General features: G+C 38.1%; 1 protein-coding gene across 2 annotated transcripts in view; it reads right to left on the bottom strand.

Annotated features, from left to right (window-relative positions):
* Window positions 1-23086, bottom strand: part of CNTNAP2 (contactin associated protein 2) — a 1148794-nt gene that overhangs the window by 206667 nt on the left and 919041 nt on the right. For both annotated transcript variants that reach the window (XM_065830092.2, XM_071804698.1), the window contains exon 14: window positions 4359-4515. In XM_065830092.2, coding sequence (XP_065686164.1) covers window positions 4359-4515 — 157 coding nt within the window. The remainder of the gene's footprint in view (window positions 1-4358; window positions 4516-23086) is intronic.

The following is a 23086-nucleotide window of genomic DNA, read 5'->3' on the forward strand; positions in this document are numbered from 1 at the left end:
ATATCTAGTCCAGTAGTATTCCTATTTTAGATTTTTAAAAGTCTAATAATTATATTAATCTATGTATTAGTAGATTTCATATATCTCAGTGTATATAGGTGTGATGGACATGGTATGCACCTTGTTATGCCTTAAACAGCTGGTTTTGCAACCTCTGTGATGGAGAAAGCGCTGTAGAGGCAGGATGTATCTCTTCCTTGAGGCCTACCTATTCTTGGAAAAATGAAGACAAAGGCATTAACGGTGTCTCTGCTTTGACCTCTACCTGTTCTTTGCAGAACCAAGGCCTTATTAATGATACGTTTTCTTTGAGTCCTCATTAATCGGGCTGGAACAAAGGCAGGGCCATTCAGCCATCACTGACCAGCTAGGGGAAATAAAGAATCACCAGCTAACCCTAGAAGACCAACCAACTCACTTCTGGGCACTTCTGGACCACTGACTCATTTCTCACTCGGGACACTACTATGAAATTTCATCACACCCATCACATTGAGAACTACAGAAGTCACTGTGCCCACCACTCTGAGAATTACAGACATTGTTGCTGGATCGACCAAACTTTGGAGAGGTGAAATCTTACCTCTTAATCTATCTCTCTTTTCTCCCTTTTTCTCTAACTTTATTCTGGGAAGATAAGGGTAATATCATTATCAATTTTGTTGTTGAAGTCTTTATAAGTTTTATGATATAGTTACAAACTTTTGCCAAGCCACTATTCACTGTAATTCCATTGAGTTTTTAGTAAATATGTGATTTAATTTAACCTCTTGAGTAATTGTTGTTACTCCTGGCTACCTCACAGAGTATTCAAAATTTAACTCTGCCTTCACCCCACTGAATAGAATGGGTCCATAGGGGGCACAGAGGTTAGAGAAAAAGATTATTGAGTGAATGCTGCTCATTAAATTATCATCTGTGACTCTTAGAGAAGCCACAAGAAGAGATCAAAAGTCAATGTTATTTCCCCCATGCACTTCCCTTAGTGTAGAAGAAAACAGTTATCATACGGTACAGAGACTATTATTCATGGATATGCATCCAGTGCCTCAAGCAATGAAAACCATAAGTGCTCCTAATTCTGTCATTATCCTAATTATTATCACAATATCTTCCTTTTATTGTTATCATTTTGTCACAGAACCAAACCTACCTCCCTCCTGCCACACTGCCCTAGTGCCTATGTTTGAGTCAGAGTCCTCCAACATTATATTCTTCACTCTCTATATAATTCCAGCTCTGGAGTTTGGCACCATGTCTGACTCCCCAGTTGCTAATATTGACTTCTCTGTCTCTGTGGGGTTCTAGAGCTCTCCCCATGTCATAGCTGACAGTATACTATCCTAAGAATGTCAAAACTTAGGGTGGCAATCTCTGATTTCCCAAATCCCAATCTATCATTTTTGCGGGGTCTGAAAAGATTCATTAATCTAATTTTGTATTTTTCACATTTCATTCTTGCAGATTACACGAAACCAGGAGGAGTGGTTGATATCACAGAGGGTTGTGCTGCCATCCAGCAGGATTGACAGGCTAGAGAAATGGGCTCATAGCAACATTATGAAGTTCAACAAGGAAAAGTGTAAAAGTCGTGCACCTGGGGGCCCATCCACTTGTGGCCAAGATAGATACTTGTATTATAAGCTGTATTAAGCAAAGTATTGCCAGTAGGTCAAGAGAGGTGATCATTCCCCTCTACTCAGCACTGGTGAGGCCACAGCTGGAATACTGTGTCCAGTTCTGTGCTCCTGTGACAAGCCTGAAGCACTCCCCATATCCCAATTAAAACAAAGAATGATGCTATGCTTTAAACATCTAGTTTTTGATACTCTGGGTGGAAAAGGTAGATGGCTGTGGAGGCAGACACCTTGTCTTTTCTTTCCCAAGGTTTTGTGAAATGAAACATAGATTTTTAAGACAGAGGCAATTAACAGTGTTGCTGTGAAGACCTCATGGCCTAATTGGGATGACAGAGATGGACCTGTTGGACAACCAGAAGAAACCACAAACCAACACCTATCCCTGATGGGCAAAACAACTCACTTCTGGTCAGTACTGTGAACTTTGCCCTAGTGTGAAGACCCCAGACCCATTTCCAGAACAGTCTTCCTAATTACCATGAAGAGTGAACAGAGGGAGGAGACGAACTGCCTTCTCCTATCTCACATGTAAATGAACTGGGTTATAAAACGACCTCATGTGTGACATGAGGTAGTGGTGTGTGTACTGAAATCTTTAACGTGTCCACTCTCCTGCTGAGGACATTGCGGGACCGATCATCCTGTGGAGTGGTGATATCTTACATGCGCGCTTTCTCTCTCACTCTTTCTCTGATATCTTAGTTTTCCTTCTCTCTTTCTTCTTCTTGAACATATAAAGGTAACATCATTTTAAGTTCTGATGCTTGTTAAGTTTTGTAATATAATAACATACTTTTGCCAAGTCACTAATCGCTGTAATTTGTGTTCCACTAAGTGCTTTCAGTAAATCCATAACTGAATTGGACCTCTGGAATGATTCTGTCATACACTTTGTATTACTGCGCAGAAATACTCAGAGTTAACTCAGACCTGATCTCACCTGGTGAGACAGGCCGTGTGTTGCGTTCAGAGTTAACTCATCCCTAATCCCACCTGATGGGATGGGACAGGTCCTCAGAACAAGCGAGATAGGGACATAATGGAGAGAGTATAGCAAACAGCCACTAAGATGATTAAGAGACTGGAGCATCTCTCCTATAAAGAGAAGGTGAGAGAGCTGGGACTGTCCAGCCTTGGAGAACAGAATGGTCAGGAGAATTTCATCAATTTGTATAAACACCTGAAGGGAGGGTGCAAAGAGGACAGAGCCTGGTTCTCTTCCATGGTGCCTAGTGCCAGGACAACAGTCAATACACACAAACTGAAACACAGGAGGTTCCCCCTGAACATCAGGAAATGCTTTTTGCTATGAGGGTGATTGAGGATTGGCACAGGTTGCCCATGGAAGATGCAGAGACTTCCTTCTTAGAGATATTCAAAAGCTGTTTGGACATGTTCCTGGGCCACCAGCTCCAGGTGGTCCTGCTTGGGTAGGTGGTTTGGACTAGATGACCTCTGAGGTTCCTTCCAACCTCAAGTATTCTGTGATCCCGTGACTCTGTGCTTTTCCCTACTTCATTTTTTCTTCTTCCTTCCAAATCCCTGACATACCATTAAAGTTCCGTAGCTATGTATTTGTTAATAGATGTATGCATTTCTCAATTAAAACAAAATGGTTTGTGAGCCAGTATTGATTCAATTACCAACATGTTGCTATTAATAGGAGAAGTGTTCATAAAAGTATGATTCCAACTGGTCACAGAATGTTGCATAACTTAATATATGATGCTGCCTGCCATGACAAAAGAGATACAAATGGTTAAAGCTTACAAACAGAATGTTCTAAGAGCACAGACAGGGTATCATAAAATATGATGATGAGCTTTACGCAGTACGTTCATTGTTAGAGTGTTTATGGGGAATAACAGAGATGCAGGTTTAATTCTCTTTTGTGCCTGAAGGGGCTTAAACCCACATCAATTACCTCACAGTAAACTGCCAACCTTACCAGGCTGTAAAATAATCCGGGGTAGGACTTCCTCAGTCCCTCTGTTAAAATTGTTCAACCTGGGATGAATCAATAACTATTTATTAGAGAAGAAACTAGAACCAATTATCACAGTCTCATCCCAAATGAGTTGTAGGCTTGTATTCTCAACCAACAGACCAATGAATATTTACTTCTCCCATGCAAAGTGCAATAGCTTCCTCTGAAATACAGAGCCTAATTCCATAACACACTTTAAGTCAAGTTCTTAACGCATTTTTCTCATGAAAGATGGATAATGAGGGTTGGAATCACTATTATAGATGAGTGATTTGAATTCATATCTCTCACATTCTACAGGCAAATGTAGCAATAGTACTCCAAAAAGGAGAAATTCTGGGAAAACAAAAAAAGAAATGAAGTTGTAGAGACAAAATTAAATACTGTTTTGCAATATAACTAAATGGAGACAAAGTTCCATGGGCAGCCAGAATGCTGGCCTCTCTTATTAGAATTTGATTTTGCAACTCGAACATTCTTTTCTACAGCTCAGTTGACTTGAAAATGTAAGTACACTCCTCACATTTGACAGTCACAGATACAGTGAATAAAACAGAAATGAAGAGATGGGTAGATACTTTGCAGTAGGAGGGATCACAAATATATGTTTTGCCTTCATTCTTTGGTAAGAAAGGAAATACGTAAATAAAAAACATTCAGAATAATGGCAGCAGTTGAAAACGCTATGAGATTCTGGTCATTCTCACCCTGCCTTCTCGTAAACCACTCACCATTGCTTATAATCAGCATCACAGTTGCAGTAGTACTTGGGATCAGTACAGTTGCGTTCGATGCCGCAGGCACATTTTTGAATGCCAGGTCCCGATCCGCCCCAATAGTAGTGCTTCTCATTGGCTTTTCCAACCCACCAGGTATATGGATTCCCTTCTGCAAGGAATGAAAATGCAAGGTTATGATGCATCAAAGAGGTAGAGCTCCATAATGCATCAACTGGGCTCAGATGTTTAATATGCAGACATTAAGAAGATATAACTGGAAAGCCATTCTGCATTTCTGGCAAACAAATTCACTCATTATTATTGAGCAATTCAAAGGACCTTGCCAGGTAAACAAAACACATTTTCCTTTCTGTATTCATGCAATTTATAATGATTGAAATTAATTATTTTTTTATCTTCTATGCTCTTTGTTGAACTTCTTAATTTTTCTCAGTTTATAGAATGAAAATATGTGGGCAGCTTCCATAATTATTTTCAATTAATTTTGAATTCATATAGTTACCTATCAGATGGATTATTCAATATTTGACCACAAATGCTGAGCAGAAAGATGCATCCATTTTCTCCCCTTTATTTATTTATTTATTTATTTATTTATTTATTTTTAAAGTAACGGCTTATGATTGATAATTTATCTGTCTTCACTGGAACGTGAACATGTTCATCATGCTCTCTCCAGCTGGCCCAAAACAAAGCAAAAAGAGATATTATCGAAGTCCAAAAGAATTTTTAACTATTTTTAAAAAAATGTATTGTTTTTATTTAACACTTGAGAAAAGGTGATCTGAACTTTGATATAATCATATTCCTTGGCATTGGGTCTGTACCTTGATATTTTCATACACTCGTCTAAGTTTATTTCTAATGTTTTGGACTAACTAAGCCACTCTTGTGCAAAAAAAACAAAACAAAACAAAACAAAACAAACTGACCTACTTTAATTTCTAATTAAAAAAATAAAATGCCCTTACTGAAAAGTTTCTTTTTATTTCCCCAGTTCAGCAAGACACTTAAATATGAGCTTAACTTCATACCCATGTGAATAATTCAATCAATTTCAATGTACTTATATTAGTGATTTTTCACATTTAGAAAACATGATTGACATTTTTCACATTTAGAAAACATGATAAACACGTGTTTTTTAAATGTCTTTTTCCCTGATCTATACTCCTGCTGGTATTTTCTCATTAAATCAAACAAGGATACTTGCATGAAATTCACTTACTAATAAATTTCACAAGCAAAATACTACAAAACAGATATCCTAATTTTCATAATTTTCTGTTTGTGCATTTCACTCATACAGCTACAAAAAACTACATCCATAATCCTAAAAATAGCCATTTCACAATTAGATTTTATCATCTAGACTATAAATCTACTTATCTCAGACATATGTTGAAAGTAATTCACACAGAACTCTAAAGAAAATTAAATTCCAGAGATGGAGAGAGCACCCAATTATCTGCTGGCATGTTGTAAAAACCACCAAAAATCAAAAAGACACAGCCCTCTGAAAATACTTACTCTGTTCAATGCTTTAGAATTGTTAAACATAATATAAAACTATTGAAAATACAGTAATGTCAAAAATTTGTGGTGGTTGAAGGTTTTTTTAGATGTTACTATGCTCCACAGAACGACCATTCAACTCTGGTGCTAATGCAATGGGTATGACAATAGTGTGATTTAATTCTAGGTGGTAAATTGGTCATTTTAGCTTCTCTGACTTGCTTATCATGAAATTAAGTGCTGTGAGTTAGAAGAGCATGCCATGTGAATGCTGCAGCAGCATTTGCAATCCACTATACGATCTATCACATATAAGAATACATAGCTGGCTTCCAAAAGATTATTTATTCAGCATGTAAGGGTAAATATTATCTTTCCACAGTGAATGAGAGAATTAATGGTATTTGAAGCTCCTATTGCATTTTTTCTGTCTCGTCACTGAAGTTAGTTTTTATGGCATAGTGGAAATGCAGTCGTTTTGACTTAGTCAAAATTATCTTCATTTACATCCTTCCTATCAAGAGAAGGATTGCATGAATCAGTCAGCAAGCACTTCACCAGGAAGCAAAACTGCTAATTAGAAAACTAGAAGAACAGAAATTACTTAAAATTGTCAAAGAGAGGATTAAAAACTCAGAAACAGGTAGAAATTATTAAAGCAAATGAAAGCGACAACAGAGTTACAGACTACAGCAATGGATGTCACAGACCACAATGACAGACACAAATAGGGCATGTTTTAACTAATTTAAATGACAAATGACATACAGTTTTAAACCCAGAATGTATTCTATTATAGCACAGACAGAGCCATTTTTCACATCTATTGTTTTCAGTGTGCACATACAAAACCCTGTTTGGATGTGTGCTTCTTCATTCTGAAGACCTATCTGCAGGTTTCGGAACACAAATGGATTCAGGAAGATACTAACATTCATGATTAAATCTCCAGAAAGGTCAAGGATGGAAGGCCTGATTATAGAGGGTTTGCATTCAGCACATATTCAGCTAGTCATCCTCACAACCAGTAATTCCTGCACTGCCTTTGTGGATACCACCAACGCTCTGTAATCGCCCAGCATGTTGTGCTAGGGCTTGCAGCAGACAGGCTCTCAGGCAGCTCTTGTTAGTTGGCTACCATGCAGTGGGGCAGATTTTCCATTAGGACATAACCCCATGTACTGGAACAGGATAAGCCTCACACCAGACCATCCTGCACCACAGTGATCCATACAAGAGGCTCTGGAGTTCCTTAGTAAAAGAGAAAGTTGGAAAGACACTAGTCTCATATGCTCTGTGCCAGCCAAGTAAGAACAGCCTTTTGTGGCCATTCTGCTTCATGTCAGCCAAGAAAAAGAAGAGGAGAATTTTGTCTAGAGTTCATAAGCTCCAAATCAGGAATGCTACGCAGATATATTGCAGCCACTGCTATGACTGGGCATAACAAACTGTAAAACCTTGCACTGGAAAGACTAAAAGAACAATAGAAAAGGAAGGTTAGAGGGGAGAAGGATGTATCATGCAGGTAAAAAAATATCTGGAAATAAGATCATTCTTTTCCTCTAACATACCACCCTGTCTTATAACCCTATAGTTTCCTTTTGAGGATGTGAATCTTTCAGCTTCAGAGGCCCTTGCTTATTTTTTCTGCTTTGGAAGCTGTTGGTAAGGGCAAATCCAAGTAGAAGTAATAGTGCACTCCAACATGAAGACTGATCATTAACAGTTATAACTGTAAACATAAGACTATTTTACCACACATTATTATTCTGCTAAAATGGTCTTATGGCATTAGAAGTATATAAATTCTCTTTAAGGACAAAAAACAGTGGAGGGAAAGAGTATATGAAAAAGTTGTCAAGTGTATTGTGATGACAATACCAGAAGATATTTCTTCTGTTTTTGAAGGTATCTTTCCTTACTATAGGAACAAATTTTGAGTCATGGGATAGCTTTGTTGTTATTGTCATTAACTGACTGCTTTTTTCTCCCCATCTTTTGTGGGTAACTAGCACCACAAGAAGGAGCAGGAGAGAGAGTCTCTGCCTGCTTTGGAATTTTGTTTAGAATAAAGTCTTGATGCAGAACTGCGCTTTGGGCACAAAGAAGGTCTCCTTCGAGGGCTTCTGTAGGAAGTGTTTATGTGTACTAGGTTATGACCAGGATGCCTTTTCACTTCCCTTCTTGAAAAGAAGCCACTTCCAAGGTGTTGTGTGCTTATTACTCAGTTACTTGGCAGGAAAGTAATGATAGTATCAGGGTAAGATGTGGATACCAAGAAAATAAACAAAGATATCCAGCTTTTAGGAGGTTCATTAAACTTACAGACAAAGTTAATAGAACAGTCTTCTATGGGCAAAATGGCTGATCTTATTTTAAGGGGGCATGTGAATACAGGAGTATGGACAGAACATCAGACTCAAACCATATTTTTAATGATTCTGATCAATCTCTCATACACAAAGAAGTCTATAATATTTACATGCAATACAGTTGTTGCGACGGCTTTGCACTGTTGGACTTTAATTAAAATTAATGCAAAATATGAGTTCTTATTTAAATTCAAGTACAATGTTAGTCTGGATCTGCGGTTATTAAATCAAAGGATGTAAACAATCTGGTCATCAGTGCTTTCTATCAAGAAGTGCTCCCCTTCTACAGAATATTCAGAAAAATGTAAAGGAGTAAGGGAACTTCTTTGTATTCTCACAGATCTTTGAGTGTCATAAAAAAGCAATTACTTTTTCATCTCATAAATGTATCACTGTGTGAACCATTTCATTTAATAAAAAACATACCAAACCAAAGTTAATGTAGTATGAATAGAACTCTTAGCAGTCAATAATATATTTATTTCTAACATAGCTGAACAGTCTCAAACTGTATAACTTTTGAAAGCACACTTTATATTCTACCAAGTGTTTAATAAAACCAATTGGTTTTATTATTTTAAAATGAAACTGATTAATAAAAATGGCATTACTTTCAACATTTTAGGGCTGTTGTTTCAAAGTTCATCAGTACCGGCAATTGAAGCTGCAATACTGGGAGAACTCAGATAAGGGAACTCAATTAACTGGACAGATGCTCCACGGTGCTTTGCATTCAGTAGCCTCCATTCACACTATAGCCCTCAGAGTGCTGATGACTGTATTTATTATTTGTAAACTACCTGGAGAAGCTAAATGCTTCCCTTTCATTCACGATCTCTGTGTAGCAAATTTTCCTCCAGTATCTTCATCTTTCATTAAAAGGCAGCACATTTTGCAACAAGGATCTGCAAAGCCTGTCTGACTCCCATGGCTACTGAAGGAATACTGGGAGTGTGTTGCTTCTGCTGAAAGGGAGGAGGCTGTTCTCCACTCCAGCGATTACTCTTATGCACCTTTTCCAGCTTCTAGAAACAAGGGAGAAACAGCAGTGACTATCTTAGGCTCTTCCTTTGGCTCTCTGTCCCAGCTCTTTCCCTTTCCTAGCAGTTTATTTTAGGAAGAATAGAAACAGAAGTTATTACTGGCAGCACTGCTAAGAACATGGCCCATCTAGCCCAGATTTCTGTGCCTAATCGGCCAATCGGAGGCCGTGTTTAGAGAAAAGTTCTGAGTTTGGCTGTTACTTGTGGTTGATTATCTTTGCACTCCTTCCACACCCATTCACTGCATTAAAGAGTGTATATTTCTGCCTATTCCTGCTGAGTGTCTGTTTACAGATCCACTACCCATGGATTTGCCTAATTCCCTTCTGAACCTACTGGAATAAAAAAATCTGCATCTTCAGCCTCTTGCAGTGAATCAAAGCAAGCTACAACTTGCTCTGGATAAGGATTATCCGGCTTCTGCTTGTCAGGAAATTCTCCTGACCTCTATCTGGTTCCTATAATCTAAGTGTATGGTTTCAAAAGAAAGGCTAGGAACCCTTTCAAACTGAAGCCAATGGCTCAGAACCTCTGAAAAAGAAGACCAGTGAAAACTCCTCACTGAGGACCTGACTAACCTTAATGACTACACTTAATTAGGTGATAATTTACCCAACTGGATAGCTTCGGACTGAACTGTTTTGTTTTAATGAAAACATTTTAGTTACCCATTAATATTACTGATTCCTTAATAAATAATAGGGAATGTCAAGGACAAGCACACTATGTGTATAATTATTATTTTCAGAAAATATTATTTTGTTCACTACTTCAATTCCTTGTTAATTGAACAGATTAAAACAACACAGGTTGAATTAATTATCCAGTTCTTGTTATTGGCAGAATAGGCCCAAAGATATCTTTCAAAAATGTACTACAATTTTGGAAGCCTAAATTAATCACAGGCAGAAATTAAAGCTATTTCCCAAGGATAATATATGATGATGAAATTAATGACAGAACTTAAAAAAGAGTCAATCTGCATATGTAGAAAGACAGGTATAATACTTCTGTTTTTTTGAATGAAATGCATTTTTTAAAGCGCATTTTGCTTTAAGCTACTCTATAACATACAGTATCTTTGGTCTCCCACAAGGGTAACTTGATTTTAGGTTGTCGTTCATTACAGTCTGTGCATGAATTCTATCTGATATTGCATTGAAGAAACAGGCACTGAAAGAATAATTTTGTCACCGTTTGAAAAGTTCAGCATGCTAATATGGCTGTGCACTTCACAGCTTTCACCTTGTTTCTTATTGCCATCTTTTCTCCTTACGCCATCAGCAGTATCTGTTCCACTCAGGTAAAATCATTTTTATGAACATTGTGAGCCATTTACCTCAGCTTTTGAAAACTTAGTATTTGGAAAAAATAAGCAAATGCGGTTTGATGTCATTCATGCATTATGTGCACCCACATATTCCAATTTAGGATTCTTGAAGTCAATGGTGTCAATGCTGGGTGGGCTTTGCTGACCTAGTTCATGTCGTACTGACTTTATTTTGCTCATATGTATCATTATGTATATGCTTAGCACCTATATGAAGCTGATTAGACACTCCGCAGGTTTGCTGCCCCTGACTTGTGTCACAGAAGCACTCACCTAGATTGAACATGCAGCTGCTGAGGAGTTCCATGGCAACCGCAGAAACTCCTACCTGAAGATGCTCAACTGCGGAGCAGATTCTGCTCCTGCTTGCACCCCAGGCGGATTGTGAGCAAGATTCGTTAGTTTAACTGATCACCTGGAAGGCCGAACTCTTTGAAAGTGAGAGAACAGAGCTGAGAGAAGAATATTGCTGGCGAGTCACATTTCCAGATTTCAGTGAAAATACCTGTGCAGAAAGTGATTTCCTAGGTGAACTTTCTAAATGATAATTTATATACAATAGCTAAACGTGATAGTATTGAGATTGTTTTTCTTGTAATTAATATTTTCTTGATTTTCCATTTTTTCAGTAATACTTCTTGTTCTGTATCACATTGTGCAATATATACAACATGAATGTAATGTGACATTTTAAAGTGAAGTAAATTTTTATGTTATTGCCATTTTGTTAACTGATAAATCATTTTTTCTGCAGGTATAAGAGTGCTTAGTATTTATGGAAAGAGGTTGCATCAGTGGTCATCATTTTACTAACAACTAAAATTAGTCAAACCCTCACAACAGCACAAATGGCACATTTGAGTACATGGCAAACCTGAGGTAGAAAACAGAGATTCAAAACCAAACCAACAACTCGAAAAGAATAAAAGAAAACCCTTAGTCACCTCCGGAAACTAGGACTACCTAATTTATAGCTGCTTGTGAGTTTAATTGAAATACGACCTGAAACTCTAGTTCTTTTTTTGATGATAACTTTAAATCTGTATATACTTGTGTCTGTTTTAGCTGGTGCTAATATCCAATATTTGTTTTTTCTTTTACTGTTACTAGCTTGGAGCATCCATTTTCATTACAAGTTTACTGATGTGGTTGGTCTATTTGACAGTACTATTTATTTGTAAAAGTTGAGTGAACTGTGCGAAAATTTAAGATTTAAAGTCTGCTCAAAACCAGAACCCTTAAATATGTAAGTGCTCAGTCGGTTTGTTAATAAAAAAATTGATATGATATGATGTCTCAATTCATGGCCAAGGCATTTTAATGCAACAGTACTTAGAAAGTGGCATTTATTTTTCCCTTTTAAATATTCAGAATTATGTCACACTTCAAACATATGAAGTTGGTGAAGGGTTTGGAGGGGAAGCCGTATGAAGAGCAACTAAAATCACTTGGTTTGTTCAGCCTGGAGGAAACTGAGACCTCATGGTGGCTACAGATTCCTCACAAGGGGAGGAGGAGGGGCAGGTGCTGATCTCTTCTCTCTGGTAACCAATGACAGAACCTGAGGGAATGGCAGGAAGATGTGCCAGGGGAGGTTTAGGATGGACATTAGGAAAAGGTTCTTCCCCCAGAGGGTGGTGGAGCACCGGAACAGGTTCACTAGGGAGGAAGTCACGCCCTCAAGATTGGCAGTATTCAACAAGCAATTGGACAATGCCCTCAGACACACGGTGTGAATTTTGGTCTTGTCCTATGCAGGGACAGGAGTTGGATGCGAGGATCCTTGTGGGTCCCTTCCAACTCAGGACATTCTATGATTCTGTGATCCAATGACATCAAAAGTAATACAGAAGTGAATTATAGAATCACAAAATCGTTGAGGTTGGAAGGGACCTCTTCGGATCATCCAGTCAAACCCACCTGCTAAAGCAGGTACACTCACAGCAGGTTGCACAAGAATTAGTCCAGGCGTTTTTTTAATGTCTCCAGAGAAGGAGACTCTACAGTCTCTCTGGGCAGGCCGTTCCAGTGCTCTGGCACTCTGAAAGTAAAGAAGTTTCTCCTCAAATTCAGATGGAACCTCCTGTGCTTCAGTCTGTGCCTGCTGCCCTTCATCCCATCATTGGGCACCACTGAAAGTAGTCTGGCCCCATCCTCTTGACATCCACTCTTGAGATATTTATAAATATTGATAAGATCCCCTCTCAGCTTTCTCTTCTCCAGGCTGAACAGACTCAGTCTTTCCTCATAGGAAGGATAAATGAAAAATATTGTTATGATCTTAATAGAAAATGAAGAAATACATTGCAAAATACTTGTGAAAAGCACACAAAATACTGCTGATGAGTTTACCCTGAAATATTAAAAAGAACACTTTCAATTAATTCTGTTCCAAATCTCAGTAAAGTTAATATAACACATCCTATGCACTGCTTTCTTAAGAGCACCTAGGAATTAAATGCTGTTCTTTACCTCCACAGCCATAAAGTAGTGCATTTTGCAGTGGAGGCAAGGACAACCACCTCCACAACCCAAACTAGAAGAAATTCCAGTATCAGGAACTAGAAACAGACATTTACATGTCCAGCCAGGAGTCCTGGCTCTCCCACATATCCTGGAAAACTCCTGTGATCAGTCCTCACTGTACTTCTTAGTCTTCAGTTATGTTGTGGTACATAAAGACTGGTCTGAGAAGAGCCTAAATTTTCTCATCTATGTCCAGTAAAGACACAGAAAAGGGAAATTATTCAAGTGTTTGAGAAATAAAATTATTGTCTGCTTACTGGCACTCATGCCTTATGTTGATGGTCACTGCTGTGTTCTTCAGTATTCTTACATGCCCATATCTTTGCCTGCTAATTTTTCAGAGAACATGTTTTACATATGTATATACCAATTTCAAAACGTAAAGCAGGAAATATAGAACCTTATCCTAGATACTAGACAATTGGTTAAAGTATCTTTTCAGTAGGGTAACAGGGGTACTCCTTGTTACTGAGTAGCAGTCTGTATTTTTGTTCTAGTATCACAACTCTTTCTTAAAATTTCATTGCCTGGATCCACAAAAATGTAGGTAAAGACGACTTTTCTTTCAGAATTAGCAACCTATAAAATAAGATCAGGAGGGAAAACTGTCATATTGGTGTACAATAACATCTTATGAAAAAGCTGTCTGACAGCTTTATTTTATCATTAGAGAGATTTATTTCTCAGCCCAGCTCATGAAAAGCTAGTACAGTATAAATGATTTTTCCCCTTGTCAAGACTTGTATTCCAAGCTGCAGCACCACTAACCAAGCCTGACTTGTTATTTTTCTTGGAATAGTCCCAGTGGTGAGACTTAGCTGGGGAAAGCAGCTGTCAGATGTCTTTGTATGCCAGTATTTGCTGGGTTTTGAAGTGATTTCATTATAAAATCACCACAGTCCCTACTATCCTTAACAACACAGTGTGCCAGACTCGCCAGTGTTGCAATTAATTCACTGGATCATTTAAGGCCAAATGAAAAGCGTCTTTGCTTCAGGTAATGCTAAGTGGAAAAGAAAAAGTAAGCAAGTTCAAACAACAAAATGTCATTCAAGGGACAAAAAGAACATTTACATACACATATAATCTACAAAAAGAGTTCACTACGGTTTTTACTATGTGTGCTGAAACTACGGCCTTACGATGTTTGTTCTGGGAGCAGGAGATACAGGATGTTTAAATCACAGTCACCAAGTGTAATTGCAGTGTGGATATGATTTTCACAGCTGGCACTGCCCCAGGATGATGAGGTGCCAGCAACAGCAAAGCTGGGAAAAGTCACCCTGAGGTTTGTCCAGCCAGGTAGTGATAAAATGCACATTTCCATGTCATGGTCTTGCAAAGAACATACTAACAAAAAAATCAAAGGATTCCATGATTTTGCTAAAGGGGGGAATGTCTTCTTGTGATCAGTTGATAAAAGTTATCTCTACCCAACCTTGATGAACAGGTAAACAGCACGCGCACATATGCATACCCATTATCACTGACACTTTGCAGGTTAATGCAGCTAAAAACCTTGAATTATTTGACTTCTTAAAAAGGACATAAAAATGTCCAGAAGCTTGATGATGATATTTCAACAGTAAAGGAATGCATTTTGAAGTCTTCTGTAGCAAAAACCTCATCTTACAGTAGAGATCTATTGGGAAGATTTCAGAAATTGGGGTTATTAGCACAATGATTATTCTTTAAGTAGTATCATTTATAGGGGACTGTAACATAAAACTCATTATTATATCAGATTGAGTGGAAAGAGGGGGTCATTTAAGCTGGCACTCAATATATTATGTGGAAACAGAGCAAACGCAAAAATAATGTCTGTAAAAACTTCAGTCAATGAAACTGGTATTACAGAACTGCATGCTGCGATCACATTTTTGGATGAATTCCCTTGCTGTTAATACATAATAAAGACAATCATAATATTCCTTAAATACATTTCAACTAGCCAAATAATTATTGAGATCTTGCTTTACACACCTGCATATGAGTGCCTTTAACCCATATGGAGAACAAAACAGATAACATTCTTCTCTGTACCTACATAATTCAGCAAAGTGTGTTGCTGGTCCATTTCATCAGAGTTGCAGTAATAAAAGCCTACATGGAACTAAACAGGACAACTCCTTAAGAGCCGATGTCATTATTTTGCTAACACATGAACAAAAACTAACAAGATTCCAAGGTAAATTAAGTGACACTCTGGGTGAGCATAACTGATGAAAGTTTTTCTGCAAGTGGCCATTCCTCAGAGGTCTCACACCTCTCTCAGGCATTTCTCCTTTCAAACTGTTGCTCCCTGCTCCCTAAGCACAACCCAGCAGTAGCTTAAGTTGAAAGAAAAAAAAGCCATTACAAAAGCCAGAAGAACTTCAGGCTTCTCTCCACCCATGAGAACTTAATATCTGGCACTTCATATGGAACACGGACCATGGTACAATTGGAAATTGGTTTCGGGAAGCACAAGGGTTTTCTTTTGTTGATGAGACTGCTGCAGCAGCAGCTGCTGCTGTAGATTTTTCTACCCCACTGACCCTTGAGGTATCTGTATTGAGAACCATGAATTCTTGAATTATTGATAACAACACTGATAGTCCTATGGCTGATCACACTGTCTCACATTTTTTTGTTGTTGTTGTTAAATTACACAGGGCACATGCACAATTTTGAAGCCACGACTAGCACTAGCATATAAATAGAGACTTTAGACAGTGTGAATGATAGCCACACTGCTCCCAAACCATCCACCATTCCAAAACTGGAAGGTCCGATTCTTTGGAAATAAAAAATGACACAGAACAGGTATTAACATGACTTGTAATGTGCTGTGTTCCATACAATAGCAACAGATATCAAATGAGGAAAAAATGACCAGATAAGCCTCAGCACTGAGGCTTACAGCAGGCTATCAAGCATATTCAAATTGAAATAAAGGAAGCTACACTACACAAAAACCATAATTTTGAGATGAATAAAGATTAAAATCAGAGGTGCAACACCAAGCCATCTGTTAAGCAAGGGCTATTTGAGACAGAAATGGGATGTATAAAAGAGTAAGACTCCCAAACAAGCCCTCCTGTCAGAATGCATTTTCATCCTTTTCAAGTTTCTACAGTCCAAACTCTTCCATTTCCCAACGCTTTTGCTGTTTGAGATTAACCTGTAGATTATTACAGACTATTATATCCTCTAATTAATAATCAGACAAATGTATGAATAACCTTTTAAACGGTATACTTGGTAAGCACAGATTTTAGTTGTATGAGACATCAATAATGATGACGTTGCTACAGAGAAGTCTAAACAAACACAAATTTCAGTGTGAAAGGGGACAAGCAGGAAAGTAGGTAATTGACTTCAGATGCATGATAGGTTATCTTCACCTTAATCTGGAGAAAACTGTCTTTACATCCAATGTTGAGATACAAAATAAAAACAATCAGAGCCCTTTTACAGCTGATCATTTGTCACACTTGATGATGGGTTTATGTTTTGCTATTTAGATGATTTCTCCTCTAGGTCAGACTGGGTCTCACAGATACTGTAAGAGCTATGTCTCTATTGATTTCTGGGAAACAGGCACACATATTGATCGGGACTGACAACTGGAAAGGTTAGGTGATGTGTTTTACATTGTCAAGCTACCAACTCCTACAGTCTGAGCTCGGGACACTCTTTTTCGCCACTGAAGCTTGTTTCATCAGTCCATTCAAACACATTAGTTCTCGCATGTGGATTTCAGATTTCTCTCTGGGAAAATAGAAATTGGCTAATGACACACATTATTGCATACCTAATAATATATTATGATAATCTCTTACTCTGTGAGTTGAAATGGCATCTCTTAACTATCATTATATACTCATAGGGCAGAGGAATTACACTGACGAAGTGTATGAAGTTCCAGTTGCAGTATTAACAACAGAAACAGAACTCTAGTTTCACTGGCTGCTGCAAAACTTGGTTTTAAAATCCTGCGTTACTGCACTGACATGAAGAATGATTTCCCCTGCTTCGTGTAATTAAGTCCCGTGCTTCAGAGAGAGAATGACATATTGGTGACAACAGCAGCATGAACAGCTTTTCCCTTCGCCAATATGTTGGACTTCTTTTGTTCCGGCATACAGGGTTTTTTTTGTCAGGACAAGAGTTTACTTCCCCACCTACAACGGCGGTTTGCTAAAAGCAAGCCCTTTGAGGAGCCTCAGCTGACTCTGAAGCTTCTCTAGAAAAAGCTCGAAGAAGCTTCAGCAGAGACTCGCCCCCAAACAGGTCTGCCAGGAAGTCACACTGGGGGTTCCCCTCTTTCCATGGGAATTCCTTTGAGGATGATGCGTGTTCCCACTTAAGCAACACCGCAGCTGTATTGCAGCCATGGACCCTGATTTGGACTCAGGCCCAATGGACTGCCTTCCTGGCCTGACCTTGGACCTGCCTTGTCACCAGGGACTTGCCTGGTGATTTCTAGTCTTTGTCTGAAGTGGTGAGTTGTCTCTGGACCTGATGCTGACCACAACTTCATATTGAAATGCCTTCTTCAAATGCTGTTATTACTGAGATCAAACTGGATGATCCTTGATTCATACAAGATGAAAGTAATTTATAGTGGGAGGAGTGTTTTGAATGTTTTGAACTAGGTGCAGCAAATACTTTTTCTTCAATTAATGAATGTCTTTTACGCACAAAGTCCACAATCTAGGCATGCTCCTGTACTTAGTATTTTTACATTGTCCTCTACATCAAATATATCTTTTCTTAATCTACCTTCCAAGATATCTATGGTCAGTTCTCTTTAGAGCTACTGCTATCTTCTGAACAATGAGTATGCACGTCTTTACAGGCAAAATATCTTAATGAACATAGCACTTCAATGCATTTGCTAATTTAGCTGATAAAAAAAAAAGGAATAAAAGAGAAAGTGAAGTTTTAATTTCTTCATACAAAGCAAAACTGATATGGGCACTCAAAGCCATCATTTATCAAGCTGAAAACAACACGAAGTAAGAGAAAACTGTCAAATATCCTAGAGGAGAAATTACTGATACAGACAAGACCAAGCTGGATCACTTCATAAGCTCAGCATTAGGCAAACTATGTGGACAAACAAAATGTCAAATCCTTGGAAACAAAGAATTCAAATCACATTCATAAGGTGGGAACAGTAGGCATGCCCATTAAAACAACAATTCTTAATAGGGTTTTAACACAAACTCTTCTGTGGGACTGAGAGAGTAAAAAGAAAACAGGTTATTCACAGATAAGCCATTCTTTGTCAAAACAAACACACAAACATATTCACTCCAGACAAAACAGACAGCAACAAACCTGAAACAGATATTGTGTAAAGTATTTTTAAATGTATTTGGCCTGCTATGCTACCATCAGTGAAACAATGTGCCCATCCCTTCTTGCCACAAAGAAAGCTGAAAACTGGAAAGAGATTCAAAGTGCTGGACTGAAAAAGCTGTCTTAGAACGAGAATTTTGAAGGGCCTGAATCTTTAGTTTAGTTTAGCAGTTAGGCTTCATGAGGCCCAGAGCACCATCAAGCTCTGGAAGTGATGTTTGGTATAAGAGTTTCAAACCCCTGCAGTAAAACAGTAAAAAGCAAACTTGGTCACACTCTCTAAACACCCAGAGAGAAAGCAGAAATTTCAGAAGTTATTATGAAAATTCTCACTGTAGCAGGCAAAGCATGAAATCAACTCACCAGTAGAAGATGAAGCCACGCAATATTAAGCTAAAGTTCAGTGAAGTTCATTAACCTTTGCCACAATTTGCTGTGTCAGATTCTTTGCCACTAAAAATGTGTATAGTGAAAAATGAGATATTTTCTAAAACATACATTCTATATAAACAAAAAATACTATGCATATTCTAAATAGGACGTCAGATTAAATGATTGTGAAAATCCCTTCTGGCACTACAATCTACTTTGCAAATAAAACAAAAGATATTTGGTATCCTTGAAAACTACTTGGAAGCTTTAGTGATGCAGAATGTGACTTATTTTCCACTTGTACTTGCTATGTAATTTATAAGATGGATACCCATCATTTCTGTGCAAACAGCACTAGATTCTTGTTTTCTTTTGGAACTGGATCTCAGGGCTGCTATTTTTGTGCTGTGTCACATTACTGAAGTTCTGCCTCTGAGAAGCTCCTTTTCTTCTCATGTTTCACTATCATAATTTTATCACTGGCCAGTGAACATACATGCTTCAAAAACACATGGCACTGAGATGCCACACAGCTGCACAAAGCCCTCTCCTCCATTTGCTTACGTTCCATCTACCCATCAGTTTCTGGTCAAAATCCCAGAGGCAAGGATTCCACAGACTATCTAGGCAGCTTGCTGACTACAGCAGTTAACTATTCCCACAGTGATTTTTTTTTTTCCTTATAATCAGTTGGAATTTCCTTGACTGCATTTTGTACCCATTGCCTCCTAGACTTTCATTGCTCCCTAGACGTTCAATGCCCACCTTTGAGAAAAGGCTGTCTTCTCTAAAAAGCACCCCTAAGGTAATGGAAGACATCAATTAGATACTCTTTCAGTTGAACAAGTTGAGAAAGCTCAACAAGTCCAGCTTTCTCAGCTTCTACGTTATCTGCTCTGCTCTCCAAACCATTTTAGTGACCCTACCGTTGGACTTGCTCCAGTTTGTAAAAGTCTCTCTTGTGGTGAGGAGCGCAAAACTAGATTGTTAAACCTCATAAGGATCCTGCCAGCCCATTTCTCCAGCATGTAAAGCCTTCTCTGAGTGATACGTGTACTCTCTAGCATATTGACCACTCTGGTATTAGCTGTGAAACAGCTGAGAGTCCATTCTGTCCCACTTGTTCTTAACACAAACATTAATCAGTATTAGCTCTGATACCAGTTCCTGAGGAACACCACTGTACTCTGAGCCACTAGCTGTCATTCTTTATGCTGGTTGTCCATCCAATTTTCCACTCACCTTGTAGACCAAAAGCCTTTCTTTCAGGCAAGAAAGACTGGTATGAGATGAGTCTCCTTTTTTGGTTTCAGGTATTTACAACTGATGCAAGAGATTCTTTGGTGTTTGATGAGTCCTGGGTTTCGCATGCAACCTTTTTTCCTATTTAACTTTTCCTGTGACTATTTTCATGTTCTATTTGTCATAATTCATCCTATACATCCAATTAGATTAGAATGCACATGTAACTCTCAAAGCTAAGTTGTGAGTGCCTTTTTCTAGTATGTTTTCCCTATAATGGAATGATTTAATCAAGACTTTTTTGACTCATGTTATTATCAAGGTTTTGAAGTTTTTTCATTTATATGAATTCAGACAGACCAACCAGCGTCTAGCTTTTGATCTGCACTAGAAGTCTGAGAAAAGGCCACTAGAACTATTTTAAAAACTCTTTGCAGGATATACAGTAACTGAGGCTTTTTTTCAGATATCTGTGCCATAAAAACAAAGACGTTTAGCATTCATTTAAGCTTGTAACCTATTTCACCTTTATATTAATGGAAATATTTCTTGAAATATCCTCAATCTGTGCTAAATAATATACTTATTTCTCTGCCTACGTCACATACAATGATCTCTGAATTAGATGCACTTGCAATCGTATCCGCAGAATTGTTGTTCACACTATAATTAGGCTACAACATATCCCATTCCACCATAAGCAAGGATGCAATATGAACAAATTTTAGTATTTTGGATCAGTTTTGCACAATTGACTGCTAGTTTGTAGATAGAGATCAGCCTCTAGAGAGAAACTGGAAAAAAAAGGAATATTGCTGATCAGAAAGAAACACTAAAACCAACTGTATAGTGTGGACGCCTTCCTGTGTAACCTCATATAGGAGTTCCTGCTCCAGCAGGGGGATTGGACTAGACGATCTTTCAAGGTCCCTTCCAATCCCTAACATTCTGTGATTCTGTGTGTGACTTACAGGGTGAGGTCCAAAAGGATCTGCAAGCTGCAAGGCTGTTAATGAGTAACTTACAAAATTGATCACATATTCTGTATCATAGGTATATTTTATTTATGACTTACTGTAAACACCTGTGTCTTATCAGGGATGACCATGCCCCCAGATGCTGTTTCTTTCTCCTGTCTTAAATTCCACCAGTGTCTGGAAAAACAGAAGTATTGTACAATCTGACCTAACAGAACTGGCAGTTGTGAGTGTGCTTTATTGATGGATGATCTGAATAATCTACTACTGGCCAGTTCTGGCTTCAGACTGGACATATTTATTGCAGAAAGAGAAACAAACTGGAGGATGGGCATGGAGCGAAGCAGTAAAAACTAGTTTTGCATCATACTGCAGAATGTTTCAGTTATTCCCAAGAAATAACCCATACCTCCAGCAGCCTAGTTCAGTGCTTCTCCAGCTGTGAATCACTTGTCTTGAGACATTTGGAGTTCAGTATGAAGCAAAATACACTCTTATCTGTGAGCTACAGCTTATAAGGTACAAAGGGACAATAATTGTGAATGAGCGGGAAACTAAACTTATAAAGAAAAACTTGATTTGCCATTTTGTATATAATCCATTATAAACTGTTCAAGTCTATCGTAGAGTAAGACTACAGGGTGTTTAAAAAAACATGGACCCAATTTCAAAGCAGTATTTTTCACGATAGCAACATGTTACTTACACAAAAATTTACAAATGGTCTAATGAGTTATCTAGTGATAACAATTTGAAAGTCTATACTGTGTCCTTTCAAGTGGTAAGAGTTTCATTCATGGGCAGTTCATGGTTGCAGAGATATAGTGATTTCAAATTGGGTCCATCTTTGTGAAACACCCTGAAGCTTTAAGACTCCTAGTACCAGATCTGAAATGGTGCAAACACATGATGTAAAAGGTATTATTTGATATTAATTCACTCAGACTGTTCAAATGTGTTCCAAACACAATGATGGATTAACTTTATATAGGCAGGCTTCATGCTAGATCCAGTACTATCTGCCTACGCAATGCTAACTTTGCACCAGCTAAGGTACCACCTGACATTTGTTTGCCTGCAGGTGACATCAAACCAGCATAAGTGCGTGAAACTGTTAACTTGATTGTTGCCCTCTCCAAAAAATGCAAGACAGATTCAGTGATGCCCACATGCCTGAACTAGATCAAATACACATTTCTGTCTCATCCAGTACTGCACTATTTTATATTAATGACTGAGAGACGGGGTCCTGGTTTTGTAAACAGCTTGCTCTTTGTCTTAATCAACAATTAAATGGTGACAAACAGCTACAGACTTACACTTCAACAAGTTTCCAAACTCCGTTTCTTGATCAGAAACGGACAGCAGCCTCAATTATGGCAAGCTAGCAGGTTTGATAAATGATCTAAGTACTTAAAGCTCATGCCTACAGTTCCAGAAGCATGCCAGATGTTTATTGAAACTGACAACACAATAAAAAGAATGAGAGGACTATTTAAGCCAACACTTTTCTAAGAAGATGCTCTGACATTTTACCTCTATCCCGCGAGACGCGAAACCATAATTATATCCTATAATATTACAACTTTACATTTTGTTTCTGTGAGGTAAGCATTTTGAAAGAAATGCTCACATTGTTGTGATGCCGTATTTTCTTAGAGACCTGTAACAAGCAGTAAACAAATTTGCTCTTCGCCTTTATCTTTCAATATAGCATTTACTTTTAGTGTAGAGGTGGTCCCAAAATTAATACTGTCACTTAAATTAGTGAGAAATGAGACTAATACTTGCCATTGTGAGGAGGAAACACCACAGAATAAATCAAGATTTTTCTTTCTGGGGAAAAGGCAGAGGCAGAGCACACCCATGTGCAACTTATGTCTTTTATATAAGGGTTCAGAATTATTTTTCTCTGTGATCCCTACAGCAGCCATTCGCAACAGGTTTTCTACAAATGGAATTTCAAGACATTTCAGATGAGGCACTAGTTTCC

This window comes from Patagioenas fasciata, chromosome 2, assembly GCF_037038585.1.
Source record: "Patagioenas fasciata isolate bPatFas1 chromosome 2, bPatFas1.hap1, whole genome shotgun sequence".
Lineage (NCBI taxonomy): Eukaryota > Metazoa > Chordata > Aves > Columbiformes > Columbidae > Patagioenas > Patagioenas fasciata.